The sequence below is a fragment of the Pogona vitticeps genome, chromosome 1 (assembly GCF_051106095.1).
Source record: "Pogona vitticeps strain Pit_001003342236 chromosome 1, PviZW2.1, whole genome shotgun sequence".
NCBI classification, from domain to species: Eukaryota; Metazoa; Chordata; class Lepidosauria; order Squamata; family Agamidae; genus Pogona; species Pogona vitticeps.
In genome coordinates, this window is record NC_135783.1 from 116,126,344 (window position 1) to 116,149,839 (window position 23,496).

General features: G+C 40.0%; 1 protein-coding gene and 1 pseudogene across 8 annotated transcripts in view; one reads left to right on the forward strand and one right to left on the reverse strand.

Annotated features, from left to right (window-relative positions):
- Positions 1-16,665, forward strand: part of ASRGL1 (asparaginase and isoaspartyl peptidase 1) — a 38,933-nt gene extending 22,268 nt beyond the window's left edge. For 4 of the 8 annotated variants that reach the window (XM_020785869.3, XM_020785864.3, XM_020785865.3 and 1 more), the window contains exons 4-7: positions 4,315-4,469; positions 7,436-7,554; positions 8,897-9,007; positions 13,689-16,665. In XM_020785869.3, coding sequence (XP_020641528.1) covers positions 4,315-4,469; positions 7,436-7,554; positions 8,897-9,007; positions 13,689-13,918 — 615 coding nt within the window. In that variant the 3' untranslated portion in view covers positions 13,919-16,665. Of the gene's footprint in view, positions 1-4,314; positions 4,470-7,435; positions 7,555-8,896; positions 9,008-9,861; positions 11,628-13,688 lie in introns of those variants that run through there. The other 4 variants (XM_073000005.2, XM_078386053.1, XM_072999999.2 and 1 more) reach the window with 2 other exon arrangements.
- Positions 16,107-16,208, reverse strand: LOC140703592 (U2 spliceosomal RNA; annotated as a pseudogene).
- Positions 16,666-23,496: the final 6,831 nt, after the last annotated feature.

Sequence of the window (23,496 nt, forward strand, 5' to 3'; positions counted from 1 at the left end):
TTATCTCAGCTTTTTTTCCCATTATAAGTTTTGTTCTTCCTCTCTTTCTGTGTTATGTCTTTTAAATTGTAAGACCCAGTCACTTGGTAAATAACTTTTTTTAAAGTGCTTATCATAGTAATGCTAAGGACTATCCAAATAGTGAGCTGCTACTAGAGGTACAATCCACCAGGACTGACAGGACAAGTTAATGTTTTAAGGTTAACATGGATCTCTTTCATTTCATTGCCACGTAAGCACAATCACTTTTCTCTGAATGGGGGTCATAATGTATCAGCTGAACATACTAAACAGAATCTGCAGTTAGCATTAATTTATTGTTTCTGATATATGTTTGGCAGGCAGGTTTTTTAAAAAAATCAGTGGTACCTTGAGGTGTTTGCAAGAAAATGAGATGTAAATCTTACAATAAAGAAAGAAATATATCGTTCTTTTGTATCTGTTACTAGCATTGCTTATCAGTGATGGAATCATGGGTAGGAAGTTGCTTCTTGGCTTCTCTGTGTGAAGGATATGGCCAGTACTGTATGCTGTTGCCTAAATATGGAATGAAAGGACAATTGTGTGACTATCCCTCTGCTCTGTCAGGCTTCTCATTTTGTGACCAATTGTGTGACCATTTGAGCCAAATCCAGTTGTTCGGCCCTAGTATTATAGGCCCACTGGATGAATGGAACTTGTTAAGTCAGTGCTTATGCATATCCTGTTGGATGCCTCTTCTCTAGTCTGGACTAACAATTGAATTTAGTCCTTTGGGACTAAGTTCTGTGTTTATGTGCATGCAGTTATTTGGGAACGGTAATAACTGGGTGGGGGTGGGAGATAATAAAAGCTGTGCAATTTTACCTATGTATAAATGATGCAGGACTAAATCATACAATCTCGAGTGATTTGTCTAAGGGAAGACAAATTGTGATAAGTCTAGTATGAAATGGAAATTGGGAGTTATTTTTGTGTATTGCATCTATAATCAAAGGGATTATAGTATAGAGAAGTAATAAAACAAAAGCACAAACAAAATCAAATGGAAAGGAAGAACAAACATACCATGGCACCTTTAAAACTCCCAGATTGATGTCAGTGTAACTGCTGTAGATTACAATACACTTTTTAGTTTGCTGAAACAGACTAGCACAGCTACCTCTCTGAAAATTATTTAATCGTTTACTCTCTTTTTGTGGCTGCAAACTTATGTACAGTACAGTTAATCTGGAAATAAGTGACACTGCACTTAGGGGAAGTTATTTTGAGAAAACAAGTAAATTATCATAAATGTTGGTGCTCACCCCCCCCCCCCGAAAGGCAGGATAGGGCAGTGTTGCACAAGGCACTTTTTTGGGGGGACGAGTTAGAGGAGTGGAACATTCCAGATTTGCAAGAGTGAACTGTCTTCCTGCTGTGCAAAGAGTAATACACACTTCAAACACAGGAAGGTGCCACCTGATCATATTTATTGTCCTCTGCTGGGAACTCAGTAGGCCTTCTTTGCTCAAACTACAAGGGATGAAATGCCTCCCGGTTTCTATTGTTTTAGAAATAAGAGGATACTGTTGCTTGTTTGACATGAAGCAGCTGATCACTAGGCTTTTAAGAGAAAGCTAGACCACCATCTTTGATTTGGATTCCTGCACTGAGTTAAGTGCTGGACTCAGTGGCATTATAGGTCCTTTCCAGTTCCACGATTCTGTGACTCTGTATGCGATAGTGGCCAATCTGCATTTGCTGTTGACATGAGGTTTATTTTATTTGTTTGTTTGTTTGCTTATTTATTAGATTTTTACCCCGCCCCTCTAGACCATGTCTACTCTATAAATGCTATCTTTTAATCTACTAACTGCTAACTATGCAGATTATGTTTGGTATGTTCAGTTGATACATTATGGCCCCCATTTAGAGATTCAGAGAAAGGTGATCATAAGCCACCTTGGGTCCTTTTAAGGAAAGGTGGGTTAAAATAAATAAATAGTTTATTTATTTTTAGGGAAGGTGGGTTATTTATTTTATTTATTTTTAGGGAAGGTGGGTTATTTATTTTAACCCACCTTTCCTTAAAAAGGACCCAAGGTGGCTTATGATCACCTTTCTCTGAATCTCTAAATGGGGGCCATAATGTATCAACTGAACATGCCAAACATAATCTGCATAGTTAGCAGTTAGCAGATTAAAAGACAGCATTTATAGAGTAGACATGGTCTAGAGGGGCGGGGTAAAAATCTAATAAATAAATGAATGAATGAATGAATGAATGAATGAATGAATGAATGAATAAAAGACAGCATTTATGTCAGTCACAATGAATATACAATACTAAAAGAATCAATGAACACAATATAAAAAATAACACCAAAATACAGTGGTGCCTTGCACAACGAGCGCCCCGTAGAGCGATGAATTCGCTCTACGAGGACGCTCTTGCGATCGCTAATGCGATCGCACAGCGATGGCCCCAATAGGCGAAAATCGCAGAACGAAGGTCGGTAAGCTGCTCGCTTACCGACCTTCGCTTTGCGACCCGCCGATCAGCTGTTCCGCGGCTTCAAAATGGCTGCCGGAACAGCCGAAAGGGCCGGGTGCAGCGTTTTCGCGCCCTTGGTAAGCAAGGGGAGGGCGCGAAAACGCTGCTGGAACAGCCGAAATGGCTGCGCGCAGTGTTTTCGCGCTCTCCCCTTGCTTATCAAGGGTGCGAAAACGCTGCGCCTGGCCATTTTCGGCTGTTCCGGTGGCCATTTTGGACCCGCCGATCAGCTGATCGGCGGGTCCAAAATGGCCGCCGCGTGCCCCAAAACGGCCGTGTGCAGCGTTTTCGCACCCTTGGTAAGCAAGGGGAGAGCGCGAAACCGCTGCCGGAACAGCCGAAATGGCTGCACGCAGCGTTTTCGCGCTCTCCCCTCGCTTACTAAGGGCGCGAAAACACTGCGCCCGGCCCTTTCGGCTGTTCCTGCGGCCATTTTGAAGCCGCAGAACAGCTGATCGCAGCCATTTTCGTGTCCTCGTTCAGCGAGGGGAGGGCGCGAAAATGGCTGCCGGACCCCAGAAGCATCACTGAACGGTGAGTTTTCAGCCGATTTGGAACGCATTAAACAATGTTTAATGCGTTCCAATGGGCTTTTCTGCCCCGCTCAGCGATGTTTCACACAGCGAGGGTTAATCCGGGACGGATTAACCTCGCTGTGCGAGGCACCACTGTACATTCAATGCAATAATCCATTGCACCCATCTTAAAAACTTAAAAACTCTACTTGGCAGCCATTCATTCAGGGAAAGCTTGCCTAAAGGTTTTTGATTGCTTGTGGAAAGATAGTAAAGATGGGCCAGTCTAGCATCCTGTGGGAGAGAGTGCTAAAGTTTGGGAGCAGCAACAGAGAAGGCCTTCTCCCATGTCCCCACCAAACACACCTCTGAAGGTAGCGGGACCAGAAGAAAGCCTCTCCTGATGATCTTAACATTTAAGAAGGCTTATAAAGGGAGATGTGGTCCTTGGGAAAGCTTGGATCCAAGCTATTTAGGGCTTTATAGGTTAGAACCATCACTGTAACTTTTGTCTAGAACCAGCTCAGCAGTCAGTGGCGCTACTGTAACAGGGAGGTTATGTGATCCCTATGACCAGTCCCAGTTAGCAATCTCGCTTCTGTGTTTTGAACCCACTGAGGTTTCCTGACCATTTCCACAGGCAGTAGCACGTAGAATCGATTTTGTAGACTGTGGTCTCAGAAAGCCAGGAAGGAAAGTATACATTGCAGCAGCAGATGAGATGGGGCCAAAACGGTGCACCATCCTTGATCAACATGAAAAGCAGCAGTGGTGTTTTTTCTTTTACAACAGAAGCCTAACCAATAAAAGGAAGTACTCCCACATGCCTAATGATTTTGGTTCATATCCATGTGAAACCCCTTGACTTCTTGCACATTCCCTGGAAATGGACACAGATGGCACCAGAGGGGAGCACAGCTCACCAAGTATATAACAAACAGAAACATTTCCAGAAACACACTTTGCCTGTTTTGTGCCTGTAATTTTATTGTATTTTATGCTGTCCAGTTTGTTGTCATTAGAATTGACTAAGGTAGCCAAAATCTGTTTGGCATATCATAGATAGTATCTCTCAAGGCATTAAATTCTGGCCTCTGCTACTTGTGAGGTCTTTTATGGTTGTGGAGTTTGTTGTTCTTTGATGGAAGGTGGCAGATAGGTATCCTATCATAGCTTATAGAACATCAGAATTGTTTTGGATATTGTATAATCTCTAAAGGTATGAGGTGAGGGTAGAAGTTGCTTTGTGCAACAATATTAAGTTGCTGCTTGTATCTTCCTCAGACAGACCACATGTTGCTGACTGACCAGGGAGCCTTGGCCTTTGCCAAGGCCATGGGAGTTTCTGAGGTTCCTGGAGAGAAACTAATCACAGAAAGATCACTGGAGAGATGGAAGAAAAACCTTGAGGCTGATTCCAACCCACAGGAGTTTCAAAAGCAAGTATATATATATAGAGAGAGATAGACAGATAGATAGATATTTTGACAAAGTCTTGCCTTGGTTGAATGATTCAAATTAAAACATAAAAAGAGGAATGGATGTATAGCTAAAATCCTAGTTAAATTATGTCCTGAGGTACCTTGTTTCCCTGAAAATAAGACCTAACCTGAAAATAAGCCCTAGTATGATTTTTCAGGATGCTCATAATATAATCCCTACCCCAAAAATAAGCCCCACTTAAGTGAAACCCTGCCCTCCACCATCGTACAGCAACCAGAAGAAGATGACATGACTGTATTTGAATAGATGTTGATTGTTGTACATGAAAATAAAATAAAATAAAACATCCCCTGAAAATAAGCCCTACCGCGTTTTTTGGAGCAAAAGTGAATACAAGACCCTATCTTATTTTCAGGGAAACATGGTATCAAGATTCAAAAGCATACAACTTCCAAGTACCAGTTGCTGAAGAGCAAAAGGCTAATGCCTTCATGTCTTCTGTGTAAGCTTCTTAGCAGTAAGATGGACCTTTGGACTGATCAAGCAAGGCTGTTCTCACGTCCTTAGAAGATGTCTAGCAGCATTGCTTAGTTCCTACCAATTTCAGATGTCGGTTTTGATTTTAATGAATGATCTACAACTTGGAAAAGTCAGCGTTCTTACTGACTTACTGCAATTCTGTCTCTGACTTTGTTTTCCTAACCCAGATTCCTTTGAGCTACACACTTCCCTTTAGAATGATCAGTGCCCATGCTGGCTGGGAGGTTCTGGGAGGTGTAGTCCAAAAATGTAATGTTTCCAGGCTTTACACTGACCTAAAAGTCTCTTGGATCTCAGTAAACCTCATGTCTGAGTGAACATGTATATGGTTGCCTTGTCATTTTCCTTTCTCATCCATAGTATCAATCCCTTCCTGCCTCAGGCTTTAAGTTGTTGCTTTTCTCCAGAACCTTGAGTACCTCTTTTCTCTGTCCACGAGACACTCTGTTCCCTATCCCTTCAGAAATCATGGGCCAAACGAGTAAGAGATTTATGGTGCAGGAACTCTATGACCAGGATGTCGTACATTTTCAGAATCATCATCATCATCATTATCCCCATCAAAGTAACTGTAACAACATATGTGTTTTAAATTTCTCAGATCAGAGCCATGCCGTAGGGGGAGGGCAGTTTAACCCTTTCTCTTTGTGTTATTGTCGGACCAGATAACCTGAAGCCTGAATATCCCTAAGAGTCCCCTAGAATTTTATAGACCTTCGGGGGGGGGGGAGGGATCAGAAGCCTGTGTTCTTCACAGGTGGCATATATTTCAAAAGGGCTTAAATCCAATGTGACCCAGAGGAATAAACCTCCATTTTCTTAAATAGCCTTTAATTTATTTTGCCCCATGCAAGTCATAAACTGAATGTCCAAAAAGGCACTACTTTTTGTCCTTTTATTGAATAGGCATAATGCAAACAGATATGAGTACTGTATATGGTTGTATAGCAAAAAAAATTAACTATAAAGGCCTAGCACAAAGTTAGAGAAATAAGAATATAAAAACTTAATGAACTAAATAAAAATGTAGGCAGCTATTCTAACAAAAATTCTCCAGCTAAAATTAGTATAGTGCTTCAAAATGAAATACTGTAATAAACGTGTAAATAAAATACTTAAGAATAAAGGTATTACAAAGGCATGTTCTCTGAAGGTATAAATGTTTAACTCTCAGTTTAACTCTACGAGAAATATCTTAACAAACATATATGTGAAATACTATATTAGAGCATAAACAATGTCAAGACAGAAGGAAAAATTGAAAATAAAAAGGAGCCACTGGCAGAGTTCAGAAGTCTCCCAAATTACAATAAACAATTATAAAATCACGACAACATAATGAAAAAGTCTTATACCCACAACAGAGTTTTCTCCCTTCTAATGGCGTTCTCCTGGCATCCGTCATTCCTAACGATAAATAAATCTTACCTGCGTTTATAATGCTAAAAAATGCAGGAATAATTTTTCAAGAGGAAATTGTATGTTGTTGCATATATAACGAGCTGTAATCTACAATCTAGTGACCAGCTGTTATGCTGACGATTTTTGTTTTTACTAACAATTTTTGCAGAATTTATATGAACAGTCCTGTAGCATCAACATTTGAAAATCCTACATTCTTAGAAGACTTGAATATTGTAACTTGAGTATGTAAAAATATCAGACATGCATGCATCATATCTATATTTACATGTCATAACCAAAATATTCAGCTGCCAGGAATTCTTATTATTCAGTGACTTTATGCTGTTGTAAAGCTAGCAAACTATTTTGATACACCCACAAATGCTTTGCAATGACTATAGTAAACTATTTCTAAACCACACTTTTAAATTTATCCTCATTTTCAGGAAAGCTTTTTCTGCACCCCCAGACTATTTTAACACCTTATACATAAAAAAATTCAAAATATTGACATTGTTTTCCTGCTTGAAGTTCTTCCAGTTCTCCATGTAGCTGTTATTTGCCACAAGGGGGCAAAGCATACAGTTTTCATAGGGTACCTTGCAGCTATCACACATGATTGCAAGAGAGTGAAGGAACAACTGGTGTGTAACAAGGAATGGACATTTGTGTCAAAATAGTTACAGCAAAAATAAGTCTGTACATGAATTGGGGGAGTGAAGCCCTCCTCCCTTTCCCACTTGGATTATGAACCATTCCTGAGTAATACCATTTGTTTTATTTAATTGTCACTGTCTTACCCTAGGTCTTCAGATCAGTATCAGATTAATCTTGATGTAGTTCTTTAATTCACATGAGTTGTCTCATGAAGTGAAGCTGTGTTGAAGTGGCTTCAGTGTGGAAAGGTCTGTTGCCTTTTCGTTCTGGGGAAGCACTACCTGTGAGAAGAGACGCCATGTTCTTTTGGCAGATGCACTCCAGTCTTCAGCTAAATTGTTTGAAATATTATTTTTGACAGAGACCTTGGAACAGTTGGAGCTGTTGCTGTCGACCATGCAGGAAATGTAGCTTGTGCAACATCAACGGGGGGACTTACAAACAAACGGGTTGGGCGTGTTGGTGATACAGCCTGCATAGGTAGGAGGGAATGGGTCTCTGTTCTGTTCTTTTTTAAAAAGTCTGTTTTTGTTTAAAGTTGTGTTTTCCTGGAGTGATGACTTCATAAATTTCCCACACTGTGCCATGTATTTCAAGGTAAGATGGCTAACAAGAAGAAATCAGGAATATTTTGAAATACATTTAAATGTAGTCACTTGTAAGAAATGTATAAAAGATGCTGCTGTTATGGAGTTGTTCTTGATTGAAAGGGAAGTAGCAAGTGGAGATCTTGTGAAATAAGACACACATATACAGTGTTTTAAAAGTAATGAATTACAAATTGCACTGATTAGAAGAGATTCCTCATTCTCTGTTTCCAGTTGAAATTCCAGATAGAAAGCTATCTAGAAATTCATGCATCTTCAAAGAGGAAAAGTACTGCTTTTGTCTTGAACTCTAATGACTTTCAAGCCACTAGCAAATATTACATCCAGATTCAGAGGTCATGCTGTTATCTTGCCATGCTGACTGAAGGACAGAGCATATTAGCAAATCTGTCAACTACTTCTGGATTTTGCAGATAAATTTGTTTATATATGAAAGAGATGGGGAGAGAGACAGAAAAAGAATTTTTTTGCAACATTTCCAACCAGTAAAAACTATTTTAGTGCATATGGACTTCTGGATGACGGACAGGAGCAAAAAGGGGAAATTGTGAATCAAAAATATGGAGGAACCATGGAACAGTACGTTGTGTCTGAATATTTTTTTAAAACTGGGTTACTTTTTAGAGCATTGATTCCCAATTTTGGGCCCCCAGGTGTTCTTAGACAAAAACTCCCAGAAGCCTTCACCACTAGCTAGGTTGGCCAAAATTTCTGGGAGTTGTAGTCCAATAACATCTGGAGATGTTGGGATGTCCAATAACATCCCAAGGTTGGGAACAACTGGTTTAGATAGTTAATGCTCCTAAAACAGGACTGCTAAGTGTACAATGGTTGGTCATTGAGATTCTCCTCTGAACAGATTTTGAATCAGAGTTCAGTGTATATGAGCAATAGATTCTGTGTAAACTTTCGCAGACTAAACTGTCTGTGTTGCCTTAATACATTCTGAACATATTCCCAGGAACCCTCAGTGAGGGTTGAAAAATTACCAGAGGAAAGCAGTGTGCTTGACATTTTGTCCCCGCACCCTTCTTTCCTGTGCTTTCTAACATCCATTGACGTGGGTGTGAAGTATGTTTTGCTTGAGCTCTTCATATTCATAGAAGGTAAAGATAGACTGGTTGCTTTTGTGATTGCCTTGCATATTTTAGTATATCCCATAGTAGATATGAGATGCCATATCTTACCTTTTTCACCTTCTGTTCTCTGATCAGGGTGTGGTGGCTATGCGGATAACAATGTGGGTGCTGTCTCTACCACAGGCCATGGGGAGAGCATTATGAAAGTAGTTTTAGCAAGACTTGTCCTCTATCACATGGAACAAGGTAAAGACTGCGGACCTCTGGATTTTAAGTTACAAAGAGCTTAGAAATACCATGTGATAGGTACTGTAGAATAACTGTAGAAAGACAGCGTTATTGTGGTAGACTAGTATGACTGCTGTAGAACTACTGTAGGAGTATACAGCTATTATAGTTATAGAACTATAGAGCACAGAACTATTAAAACTGGAGTTACTATAGACTATTTTTGCTATATTTTTACTACAGAATATATAACTGCTTTTCTGACAGCTTGCGGATAGGCATAGGTTGTGGTTTGTTACTTCGGTACAGGGGGCACATGGACCTACTGTATATCTGTAGATAGAACTATTGAACATGGAGCAAATGCAGCATTGGATTATTAGTTCAGTCTCACTGTGATAGCACATGTAGTCATTCTGCTCCTGAGGGACGTCAGGGTCAACAAAAATGTTTCCAATTCTTCTTCATGCTCTCTGTGATTTACACACATGGTGTTTGCTGTGCGTGTGCCAAGCATTCTCAGAACTTGCCAAAATGAGTGAGAGGCTCACAGTCACTCACAGACTTTTCTAGGCTAGTGGGGACTTGAACCTGAATCTCCCAAATATCATTCCCAATCCACTATTCTAACCACTTTATCATACAGGCTCTCTAGTTGAACCTTAATTGCAGAACCTGATCCTTAGTAAGGTCTTATTATCTTCCCTATTACTATGCCTTAGACAGGTAATGAGACTTCATTATTCCTTCAAGCTTTGGGTGGTTTCTAATGTTCTTTTCTGATTCTGTTATAATGAATATCCTTGCTTCTGTTTTTATTTTATTCATAAGATGTATTAATTTTGTTCTGTTTTTATTGTTGTTTTTATTAGAATGTTGTATATCACCTGCAGCACCCCCTGATTTGAAAAATGAACTATAAATGTGTCAAGTTGATAAAAGGCATGGGAAACTAGAGCTTTTAGCAGAGGTGAAAAAGCACAAACAACCTTATCGCCAGATAGTTACCAGAAGTGGGAACCCCCCCACTCCACAATTGCTTTTGCAGCCTTCAGATCCATCCCCAGCGAAAAAGAAGCCTTTTTCCAGCTTGAATTGTTCTTCCTGTTGTTCAAAATAAAAAATAAATTATGTGTCTCGGGAGCAATTGTCCTCCAAAAGAAGTTGTCTTCCTACCATGTTACAGCAAAACAAACGTACAAAAAAAATCAGATGTGTTTGTGGTTTTACTTAATGATGATTGGAGGGTCTTGGAGTAATAAAAAGACCTTCAGAGCTTGTTCACCAGTTGGATTAAGCAAACCCTGGATTATCCCCACTCCTGCGGTACTAGCACGACCTCCTATTGATGTATGTTTAAATGTAGAACAGAAATGTTATTTATTTATGGAAGCAGAAGTACAGAAATCCCACTACAGGTATTTTTGCACTTTCACACTTAACAGGAGTAGCCTACGAAACTGGTGAAGCATCCAAGTCATTACTAATGACTCATCAGTGATGAGTCTCATAATTTTTTTTTTAAAAACCACCTGTTTGATTAAAAGGGAAGTTGTATTAATGTGCTGATCTGCATATTGAGTAGAAGTGTGACTGTGGTAAACCTGCTGGCAACAAGATGTTCATGTGACTGTAACACAATCAGGCTACAGATAACTCTAGAGAGCTCTGCCTTCAGTGTTATCCAAACTCTTGATTTATATTACAGCCTGTAAACATAATCAGCTGACCCACTTTTCCTGAATACGGTTACCAACTCAAGTGTAACCATAGACTTTGGATCAGAGTCTTAACCCTTTATATTAATGGACGCTAAAGTACAAGGAACTTAAAATTCATATATGCAGGAGACGGAAAGTAGGGGGAGAATCATGAATGTCAGTGAGAAGACATTCTAGGCAGATTATCTGTGTAGCTTTTCCTGTGCAAACAACGAAACATTCGGACATTCCACCTCATTTTAGCATCCTTAATAAATTACCGTATTTTTCCATTTATAAGACAACTCAATGTATAAGACGAACCCCCCCCTTTTCTAACCCCAAATTTGAAAAAGCAGGGATAAAAGGGCTCCCTTTTTGCTAAGCCCCATGCCTTGGCAAAAGGCAAGGCAAGCGACTGTCAAAGTGGCTGCTGCTTTTCCTTGCCTTTTGAGAAGGCACGGAGCTTAGCAAAAAGGAAGGGAGCAACGCCTCCCCTTCCTTTTTGCTAAGCCCTGTGCCTTCGCAAAAGGCAGTGGTAAAGAGCTGTCTTCTGTGTATAAAATTATCCTCAATTTTTTCTCAAATTATTTAAGGAAAAGGTGTCATTTTATACACGGAAAAATACAGTACTTGTCTCTTTAATTTAATGTTGAGTGAAGATTAATTTGGAACACTTCCTTCATATGAGGTCTGCCATGAAAGAACTGTGTGATACCTCTGAGTGAATAACATTTAAGACTTTTAAGGAAAGTGATGCTCTGCGTCAAGAATCTTTTTTTTTTGTAGTTATGTACATTCAGTGTGTTTTTTCTGATTATTACGCGCTAAAGCAGACCTGGGCAAAGTGCGGCCCGAGGGCCACATACGGCCCGCGAGCGGCTCCTGTCCAGCCCGCGGACAGTTTTGAACATCAAAATCATTTATAGCTTTTTGTCTAAAGTTGATCAATTGCTTATCTTTAACATACCGCAAAAAAACCTCTTTAGTATTTGTGAAGATTAACAAGTTTAAAATAACATCAATCATAACATCACTGTTTCATTTTATTTTTAAGTAATGTTGGTTCGGCCCCTGAATGCAGTTCAGATTTTTCATGTGCCCCCCTTAGAAATTAATTGCCCACCCCTGCATGAATGTAAGTTAGCTGGCCTTTCCAAATCAGGCCACACAGTTGGGACTACCGTGTGCCACAAGTGAAGAGCAGGTGCTCAAGTGAAGAGTACAAACTCCTGTTCGTAGTTGTTGGAATGTCTAAGTGCTATTAGGGCAGCTGTTGCCCGGATGAAAATATCTTTCCAGTAAATGTTTATAAAGGGCAGGGCTTTGGTTTCTAAGCATGAGATAGTTTCCATTCTGGTTATTTGGGTTTTAGAAAGAGGAAGGGCACAAGCTTACAGTAGTTGTTATGTCTGCCTGAGTTACTGTATCATACCTGGTGCAATTTGAGTATTTATGCAAAGCAGTATGTGATGCCTGAGGTTATGTGTTGATCACAAGGACATGGAAGTTAATATTGCTCAGGCTGTTTCCTGTACACAGACACAAACTGAGTTTGTTTACAGGACATCATCTTATTTTTAAAATGAACTAAACATTTCCCACTGATTTATTTACTGCTGTCTTTAACATGCATGTACTGCCAACTTGGAAGGTCTCTGTTTGCAAGTTACCAAAACACTACATATGAAGAATGACAACAAAATCCCACAGCAGTGCTTTAGTGAATACCAGTGACCAATAAACTCCAAACTCTGAGGAAGACAACGCTTCATGTCCTTGGAGGCTTGCTTCCTCCAGATTTATAACAATTACATCTAGTTTAAATCTCTCATTTCATGAGACAGCACATGACTGGACAAGATAGAACATGGTGTTGGGGGGGCGGGGTTGAATCAGAGCTTCAAATTTTTTGTATTTTATTTTTTGGTATTATAAGAGGCATGCTACCTGGGGAAGTCTGGGACGTGTAGTCTAAAAACTACCTTTTCTAGGCTGTGGCCATCATACTGTAAAACAGGGAGGCCTGTCTGATGCACACATAAGTAGCCTTTTATTTCCTTTCTTCAAAGGGCAGAAATAGAAAGTCATCAGTGGCATTCAGTCTGTCATTTGGCTGGCAACTGAAACTCAGTTATAGAAAGGCTATGGAATCTCCTTCATTTAGAGGCATTCAAGTGGCTGGAGGAATGATTCTCGGGAATTAACTCAGTCTACTGAAACATAGCATGATGCTGGACTGTTGGTGGGGAGGGAATATAGACCCATTTGGCTTTGATTCTATGAACAGGTGTGGCGTTCATGAAAGGAGTGTTGCTTTGACTCCTGCTGGAGCTAGGGCAGGGAATCTGTTATGGTTTGTTGGCTGGGACCCAAAGGATTTCTTAGGCTGTTGCAGATGGAAGAAGATTGAGCTAGCTCAGTAGACGTTTTAACTTCCTCTGCCATGATGAACAGCTGTCAGATTGTGCATTGCTTTTAAATGTCTCTTCAGCTTCAAAAGAATTGATCACACGGCCTGGGAGACTGCTGCTTTGAGAGGAATAACCCTGTAGTGCTTTTCCTATGCATGGGTGTGTTTCTGAGTTCTTTGAAACATGGCGATCACTTTTGACAGGATTATTGCATTGGTGAACATTTGCCACCACAGAAGACTGTTATTGGCTAATTTCGTGGGATGAAAATGTGCATGGGTTTAATTTATTGGATAAAATCCTGTTTGTCATACCTCCTGGCATAATGCCATTGGTGTAACATTTATTGACAAATTGCCACAAGTCAAGAAGCTGGCATAGACATTTCCTGTTGTACACCAGTTGCATTACTTGGTCTGTGATAGGAAAGGCTTATACTGACTTCTTAAAATAATTCACTGCTGAACATTGCACCAGTGTGTCACAACAGTAAGCATAATAAATAAGATTTTGGTAATTATTTTTTCACAAGATAGCCTTCATTTACTTTAAGAAATTTCTCATATATTCTGCTTTTTCTCTCAGGGAAATCACCGGAAGATGCTGCGGATGCTGCCTTGGATTGCATGAAAACCAGAGTTGGGGGGTTGGGTGGGATCATTGTGATCAGCAATTCAGGAGACTGGGCTGCAAGGTTCTCCACCAAGCAGATGTCCTGGGCAACAGTAAAGGATGACCAGGTGCAGTGTGGCATTTACGTGGGGGAGAAACATACACAATCTGTTGCAAAAGCCTCTAGCTCCACAGGATCCTAAAAACAAAGAAAATGTGTTATATTGGAGAATGAAAATTACAGACCAGGTATGGGCCACGTGTGGTCCTCTAAATGTCACCAATCTATAATTCCCATTAGCCCTCACCTCTGGTTCATGGGAGTTACAGTCCACTAACATCTGGAGTGCCACTTGTTCTTTACCCTCACAGTAGACCTTTATTGAGGACTAGATCTGTTGCTCCCTCAGTGGAGAAACATTCACTCTTCTGCGTGGTCAATATTTTGAGGCCTCTTCCTGACAAGATGTGATTCTGCTTGAAGACTACTGTCTGAAGTATATCAAACTTAGTCTCATACCTTCATGAACAGAGTTGTACCAGTTTTGCTTTTTCAGTGTATTCTACCAATATTCTGGAAATATTCCATGCACATTGGCTTCTATACTACAGGTGGGGAAAGGGAACTATTCCAAAAACATTTGTGATTCCACTCATTGTGTTTTCCTTGATATTTTGGTACGCAGTGTTTCTGCATCACTGGAAGAACAGGGGCTGAGAAGTCTCTGCATGATGTATTCTATTATAACCTAGAGCATGAAAATTGAAATGAGTACATGTATACTCCTGATAGGGAAAACTGTATGCATTTAGATGTATGCATAAAAATGCATTTTCATGCAATTTAAGTATATGAATGTGAAGCAAATATATTGACAATTTTAGTAGTGATAGGAAGATTGAACTAAACTCTTACATTCTAGTGGCTGCAATCCTGTACCCATATAGTTGGGAATGAGCCCCATCTGGCTCAGATGGACTTCCTTTTAAGTGGACATATGTATTGTTGTGCTGTTAAAATGTTGCTGGTATTTGTCTCTCTCCCTGGAATGATAGGAACTGGATGTTATTCTCAAGTGAGTGTTAACCAAAGGAGATCAACCAGTTATTAGAAAAGTACACAATTTATTTGCAAAATGTTGACATGTATAGAGGGGAAGAGAATATAAAAAACAGACGTCTCTAGGGGGTCATGATGAAACTTGCAAGTTTTCATTTTGAGGTATCAGATTGCTGGGATTGATTTCCTTTTGATTAGATGAAGTCAAAATCTATAATAAGCATAATCATACAGCAAAATGCAGCCTACACATAATGACTGATAATTTATAAACAAATTGCTGTTTTACTAGAAGTAATTATTACTTAGAATACTGTTTAAATGTTATGATAAGGCACTGGGGGAGGTTTTTATAGCATTCAAGTAGAAATTGACAGAGTGAGATGTATTTTCCCGGTATAACATTTACCAATTTTTTAGAATTTGTAGGCCAATTATTTTTTATCAGATTTTGCTTGTATTCTTTTTATATTACTGTAATTCAGTAATTTGGGTCATATTTGCATATTATTTTCTCTCCATACTACCTTTTCCAGCTAAGAAATAAACAATAGTGTGCTAATGAAAAGCATATTACTTATGAAAATAAACTAAATAAATACAGTATGCTTTTAAAGTATACTATCAATGCATATTTTATGGCTGAAGTACACTGCTAGCAGATTGATTTTGTTATAGCATATGTAACAATAAGAACAAAAATAAAAGATTAAGTTTATATATGACATGGTGATCAGTCTTCAAAAGAATTATAAATAATATGAGGATTAAAGCAGCTATTTCAGGCATAGCAACACTAAGTGTAAAAGTAAGTTTGAAGGTCTTGTTTACTCAGTCTTATTAAGACGGGAATATTAAGATTTGGAACAGTAGCTGTTGAACCGTTTCCTCAGTAATGTTCTTTCTCCCTCCCTATATGTTTTTTTAAGATTAATAATGCAAATAATGTTAATTGCAATAGCGGTATCTGCCATTAATTTATACTTGTAAAAATGGGAGGCAGCACCATATTGTATATTATTTTTCTGCTGTTTTATTTGTTACTCTGAGAAACACTGTAGTAGCATACTATGCGTTAGAGGACTTCTACTTAGTAGCATTGTAATACACATGATTTATTCATAATTGGGTAACTAGTGCCTGCTGTGAACCAACACTGTCCAACTTGCATTAGGTCTTCAAGGTAGCCACATCCTTAGTAACTGTGACAATGTTTCCTAGAATCGATAATTCCTTGCAGTTGATTAATTTGGCAATAGTCCAGGTGGTTGACATGACTTTTTGTCTTGACATTGATCCTGGAAGCCCTTGCATCTCTGTTCAAATTGAACATAAGCTTCGCCCACCCTGCCACTTTCTCCAAAATTCAAAATTAAATATATGCTGCTGTCATGATACTACACTTGATCTTAGCCAAAAGGCCAAGAAGCGATGTGAGAAGCAGATGTGAGGGTGATCTGGCTGCGACATCTGTCACCCCATTTATCACCAGGGTTGATTCGGCTGATCTGGCTGGCTAGGCGGGTGTCCTCTTCCTCCCTCACCGCTCCATGTGCGTCCCTCACGAAGCTGTGCGCTCGGTGGAGGAGGATAGCTGCTATCATGTTATGATGGGTACTTTTTCCCCAGGTGAACCATGTGCATGATTTTGTCTGGAAGAAGGAATAGACTGGTGCACCATTGCCTGCAGAGGGAAATGGGGGAGATAGAGGGCTGGGAGAATGATCTGTCTTCCTTCACTGGATGCAGTCCAGCTTGCCTACAGAGCTGATGAGGCTTGGGGATAGATGGCCAGCCACTTTATGATGGTTGTAATGTTGTGATTTAAAAATGTGTATTTTCATATATTATTTGGCTTATTTCACTTGATACTAAACTCGAGGACTGGAATCTGTGGTCATTCATTCATTCATTCATTCATTCATTCATTCATTCATTCATTCATTCATTCATTCATTCATTCATTCATGCAAACTGTTAAGATCTGGCCCTACCATTAGGTGGAATGAGGCAGCTACCTTAGTAGCAGATAGCTAGAAGTGACAAATTTGTGGCTCTTTCACTTTTAAGGGTCCTTGCTATCTTGGACAGCTCTCTCTAGGAGAGGTAAACTTCCTCAGTGCCAAGTTTTCTGATGGATTGACACAGCAAAGCACATTGGGAAAAATAAATGGGTATATCTGTTTCAGCATAGGCAGTTTCACTGATCACACCCTTCCCTGGCCTCACTAGTGCTTGGCACAAAACAACCCTCAGAGGAAGCGTTTAGGAATTTTCCAGTTCCATATAGAGGACACAACTCTCCAAGCAATCTTCCTGGCTTCTTATAATTGGGGGAAGGCAGCAGCCTTGATTTAGGGGAGCCCCTTCTTTCTCCATAGTATGGTGAAGCACTTCCCACCTCATAAATGAGAGCACTTGGGCTGCCCCTTTAAACAGTTCTACATCTGAGACATTTGATTCAGGAATATATGGTGAACAACAAAAAAACCCCCTCCAAAATAGAAAAAAATATTTAAAATATCAAACAATAAGATCAGCAACACTAATTGCTGACTCTGTCAGTGAAGGCTTTATTAGCAGACATGAAAGCAAACAATTTTGGTGTATGCATAACAGGCAGGCAGTTCCACAGGGTGAGACCTAATACAGGACATCATGTCCAGACGGGAAGTTGGAGTGGTCTGGTTTATGCTTAAAGGTTCTTATCTTTAGTGGTCTATTCTGTCTCTCATTTCAGTGAACCTTCCCTGCACACTGAACATTTTTCCCGCATTAGTAGGGTCCAGGCAGACTCTTTGTATCATCCCAATTTGCCTCCCTTTCAATTCATGGCATTCCCGTTCCTGTCCTCTTCACTGCCTTTCCCCATGGCTGTCATACAGTAGGCTTCATCACTTTCCCTTTTGTTGTTACATAAAGCAAGTGACATAGTGAAACAGCAATGCATCTACCTAGCATGGTACACATAATACCACCAATGTATCTTGTTTATCTAGAAGAGTACTGTATCAATAAGAAAATATATTTAAAAATTTAAAACAGTAGATTAGATTATAATAGAGGGAGGGCGTCTTCTGTCATCCCTTTCAATACTACAACCCACCAGATATATCTTAGGTTGTCACCGCAGATAGCATTGACCACAGCTGCCTTTTGCTGCGGGTTAACCATCTGCATGGGCGAATTAGGAGCAGTCTGTATTATGCAAAAAAACAAAACCTGTAGCCCTACGGCTGTGCCAAAAAGGAGTGGGACATAAAATGCATGGATACTGTAAGCAAAACGGCATGAAAAGCGATCCAAATAGCAAGGTATTCTGCCAGTGCAGACATGCCCACAGTGAAAACTCTACTTGAGTGATTACTGGAGGCCCTCAGACATCTTTGGGACCATCAGAATGGAGCATCTTTTCCAGTTACCTTGGGTGATAAAGAAGGAAGCACAGTTTTAAACATCCTGGTCTCAAGCTGTTTAGGCCTTAGACAAGGAGTGGTGAACCTTTGGCATTCCAGATACTTTACAACAGTTCCCATAATCTCTAGTAGACATGAGGGTGAATTTTTAAAATGGATTGCAATATTCGTGGAAAATCACATCCATTAAATATTTGTCCCTTCATATTCATGGGTTCCAGAGACCCCCACAAATATGAAGGGATGAATATTTCCCCATTTTATTCTTCCCTTCGTAATAAAAAAAAACATTCTGCCTACTGGCCGCTGATCAACTGATAGGCAGCCACCCACCCCTTTCCTCTCCCTACCTTAGCCCCCTCAACTGGCTGCCCTTTTGAAAGATAGCAGCTTGGCTTCATTTAGGGTAGGGAAGCTGCAGCTGCCATCTTTGCAAAGGGCAGCCTGGATTCCCTTAAGGCAGGCTAAGGGGGTGTTGGCAGCCAATTTCCCTTTTTACACAGCGTGGCTGTGGAGGCCTGATGGAGACCTTGGCAGTGATGTTGACCATTACGGTAAGGTGTGTGTTGTTCTTAAATAACTCCCCCATGAATCGATGAATATATTTGTTATTTGTCACTTCATCAGGTCAACTTTGGATAACTCACAAAACAGAACGACTCGCCATCTCTAACTTCCAGCTGTATTTATTTATTGCATTTATATGCCGCCCATCTAGACATGGTCTACTCTGGGCGGCTCACAACATACAAATAGCAAGCAATTTAAAATATACACAATTTACATAGATAAAAACAGAAAAATATATAATCAAAGAACTTACAATTTTTATCATTGTACTACCAAAGATAAAGGATGTTGTAGTCAAAAACATATGGGATCACTTCCCATCACCCATCCGTTACTCCTTTCCCTTTCAAGTAATGCATGCAGGAGTTACTGTTCTCTGGTGATGTGGTTTTAAATTTGTTCAAACTAGCTTTTGTCACCAGAGATCAGCATGGCGTGTGTGCCCTTCCTAAACAGTGGAAGACTATCACATAGTTCAGGGGCTGATTTGCACTGTACCTCTGGCCCTGATATGGAAGTAATGGCAATGAGGTAGATAGGAGGAAAATATTTTAAACCAGAGGCCAGTAGCTTATAGCTTTCAGATTTTTGAAAATGAACATGATTACTATAGATAATTTTCAGGAAACAGGAAAGGTTTAAAGTTGCTTTTTAAAAATTTCTGTAAAGTCACTGCTACCATAATTCTCTTTGGGTCTTGAAATCCATATGCTGTAACTGTATTGTAGCAGTATTTTAAGTTCATTCTGAAAATACTGCATATGAGGGTTTTCCCATTTTTCTTCAAATATTCAACACACAAACATGGGAAAAATATCTTCCCCCAGTTGAGGGAGGCATTTCTGATTTGTTGGCCTCTGCCCCTCTTTCTGGCCTTTACATCTCTTGTCCTTTTCTCTTTGCTGCTAAATTCATTCTGTATCACAAGGTCAGATTTTTTATGTTTCAAGATGCATTTATTTGATTTTTGGGACCCAAAGCAGCTAGCAATATTATTATTATTTATTTGAATATAATTGAATTCATAAGAGCCCTAATGCTTCCTAGAATTCATATTCCAGGGCATGTGGGTTAATAAATAGTTTCTGGCTTATGCATTGAGCTGACATTTTCACAAAACACAACTTATAGCTGGTTTGTGAGCAGCCACACTGTAAACATCTGAACATACGAACAAGCTTCCTGATGGCTGAAGTTCCCAAACCTGGCAAGTAGAGTAGGGTCTGACACATATTTTATGGGATTTAAAAGCAACAGTGATCAACAACTCAGTCTAAGAGTCCCAAGATTATCCCTTCAGACAAACTTCTTTACTTTGCTGTTAGCATTTCAGATTCTACTTCATTTCCTTGTTGATTGTCCTGCCCTTGCTGAGTGATTATTAGTTCCTTGCTGGGGTGTAAATACAGCCATTGTATGTGCCACCCCTTGAGCTCTGCACTTCTGACCCTTTCCTGCTAGTGCTTTACTAGAGCTTAAACCATGTAATGCATTGTAGCATGTAGCTCATTAAGTACTTGGCTGCACTCAGACATCGTGAGCATTGCCCATTATGCATGCATGGCAACATAGCCAGCTATCCGCTTAGCAACACCAACCTTCACAGAATACACCAATGTCGGGGGCCACTATTTAATTAATTCAGGCTTCCCTAGAAGATATGCAGTGCTCAGTATAAACGAAAGGACATTCAGTACTACTCATCCCCACATACTGAATTTATTCTCGTCCACCACCCAGCTATTACTGGCTTGCAAATTACAACCCATCCTGTCACTTTTGCAGTTCTGTATTTATGATGACATTTGGTTATAGATTGAACTAGCACATGGCACACCCTTTACTGCTGTTTTAATACTTGTTCAGTGCCAATCTAAGGGGAATCAGTTGTGGCGAGAATGACGCATGCTTCACTTCAGAGAACCATTATTTCGTTCAAAATAAACCTTTCCAGAAGGAATAACAAGGTAGCGTATGTTCTGGTGTAACAAGCTGCTCTAACTTTGGCCTCCAAGTGTTTGTCAAAACGAGAAGACAAGAGGGGAGACTGGTTGCTAAGTGCCTGCCTTTCAAGTATGAGCTTTTTAAAAAGTGTGAGAATTCCTCTGTTAGACCTTCAGGTTGACATTTGAGTGCATGAAATGGGCATTTATATGCACAAATGCTGAATTAGCATTGGTACCAAAATGGTCTATTAGAAGTGAAACCTCCACACTTTAAACTGTAGCCTGGTAAAAGCTGCTGAAAACATTATAGCATATCAGTTATAATAAGCTACTAATTTAATCAGTGGAAGATTATCGTTGCGTTGTGACTCCTTTGTAAAAATAGGTTTAAAATGAACATTTTGTTGATAGGCTTAAATGTCGCAATGTATAGAATAAAATAAAAACAGTATCTGTTCATTTGCTTCATCAAAATGATTGAACTACTTAGAAGAAAAATGCTGTCTGGCATGCATGGACTATTTTGTATTCATGGACTACAGCACCCAGAAATCTGCAGGAATCCCCCCCCCGCCAGACTTCTAGGGGCTGATGGGTATTTTCAAGATCATACAGTGGGGTCTCGACTTACGAACGGCTCGACATACGAACGTTTCGACTTACAAACCGCTCTCATAGGTATATATGGACTCGACTTACGAACTTAGATTCAAGTTATGAACTCTTTTTTTCCTTTTTTTTTAAAGCTAAGTCATCTTAGGTTAAAAGGAAAAAAGAAAAAATATCCCCCTCTAGTGGCAGAAGGCGGAATAGCAGCTTCCCATTAGTTTCTATGGACGAAAAGAGCAGATACGGATTAAATGGTTTTCGATGCATTCCTATGGGAAATGCAGATTCGACTTAAGAACTTTTCGACCTGAGAACTGCCTTCCAATACGGATTAAGTTCGTAAGTCGAGACCCCACTGTATTCTAACGAATCCAGACTGTGGCAGTCTTTTGTGTCCTGTGGTGAAGAAAAGGCAGGGTGGGCAGGGCTAAATTCTGTGGGAGTCGCAAGGGATTATGTGTGTGGTAGTCTCTGCCCATTAGGCATACTGGAAGATTCTTTAAAAAAAACACTAGCCAGCCTGTGTAGCCTTGGGCAAGCTAACCGGTCCAGGACATCTGCAAAATAAGGGGATGGTAGACCACTTCTGAGTACCCTATACCAAGAAAACCCTGAAAATGGTCACCATCACTCTGAATTGACTTGGCAGGATACAATAATAAACTTGTATCCTTACATGCCCCGGTGGGAAAAAATAATGAAGAGAATGTAACGGGGGCTACTATTTACACTTTGTTTGCTTCAGAAGGCAAATCTCATTGACAGATTAATTGAAACAAAATACAAGGCTGGTGATGTTCTGGCAACTCTAAATCTTGAGAGTTCTCACAGTTTTAAGACATGGCATTATTTTGCTTGGTGGGAGAGCAGCAGCAAAAGTTGCCTTTACAGTACATTTGGCATAGATACTGTACATTGGAGTGGGCAAGGTTCAGAACACAAGCCACTGTTTTTTTGTTTTTTGGCAACTAATGCTCCCTAGAAAAATGGGTTGAAAAGAGTCATGGTTTCATGTTATAATTCTGCTAAATCTGTAAAAGAATCCTCAGTAAAGGTTTAGAATTTAAACATCCAAACAAGAGGCCACTGTGTCAAATTATAATACAGTGGTGCCTAGCATTACAATGTTAATTCGTTCCAGAAAAATCACTGTAGAATGAAAAGATCATAATGCGAAAATTAAAAGCCCATAGAAATGCATTAAAACCCGATTAATGCGTTCCTATGGGCTTGAAACTCACCGTCCAGCGAAGATCCTCCATAGCGCGGCCATTTTCGCTGCCCGTGCAGCGAGGAATCCATCCCAGAAAACAACGGGTGGCCATTTTTTTACCCGGCGGCCATTTTGAAACCGCCAATCAGCTGTAGGAAAATTGTCGTTTTGTGAGAATCGGTTCCCGAAGCAGGGAACTGATCATTGCAAAGTGAAATTCCCCCATAGAAAACATCGCTTTTGCGATCGCAAAAACTTCATCGTTATGCGCTTTCATCGTAAAACGGAGCGCTCGTCTTGCAAGGCACCACTGTACATGGCTCTGTCTACTATACCTTTCTAATGAACCTGTGAGGGCAGGGCGGGCTGAGGGGCAACTGGCACAAAATCAGCAAAGCAACCTCATGGTTCAGAGAAGATTAGAGCTGGGATCTCCCACGTACCAACCCAGTGTATTAACCACTCTGTAACATCACCTCAAACCCAGTAGGACTTGAGAGCCTGGCACCATTCTGCCAACCACTTCCAAACAACACAGTAAAAAAAATCCCTCCAAAATATATCCATTTAACAGAATAAATACACAGCAAATTAAATAAATATCAATCAACCAGCGAATGCACACACACATAGAAACAAGCAAGGGGGGGAGCAAAATAAAATATAGACATAACCTCTCCCCCAAACCAAGAAAAGTAAGCAGAAAAATAAAACTAAAACATAACCCACCCACCCCCAGAAAAAAACACAATTATGAGGAAATTTATTTACCCTCTACCACTTGATGTCATCCCTCCCTTCTTTGAGTTCAACATGACAGCAGGCAAGCATCAAAATAATCCAGGAAATGCAGGAAATGAAATGACCAAAAAGCCCCCCCAAAATCTGCAAAGGAATAGAGGTATCCAAAAATACAGCATCAAGGAGGCAGGTGAAAAAGAGCAAGGTGCAGGCAATCAGGAAACAG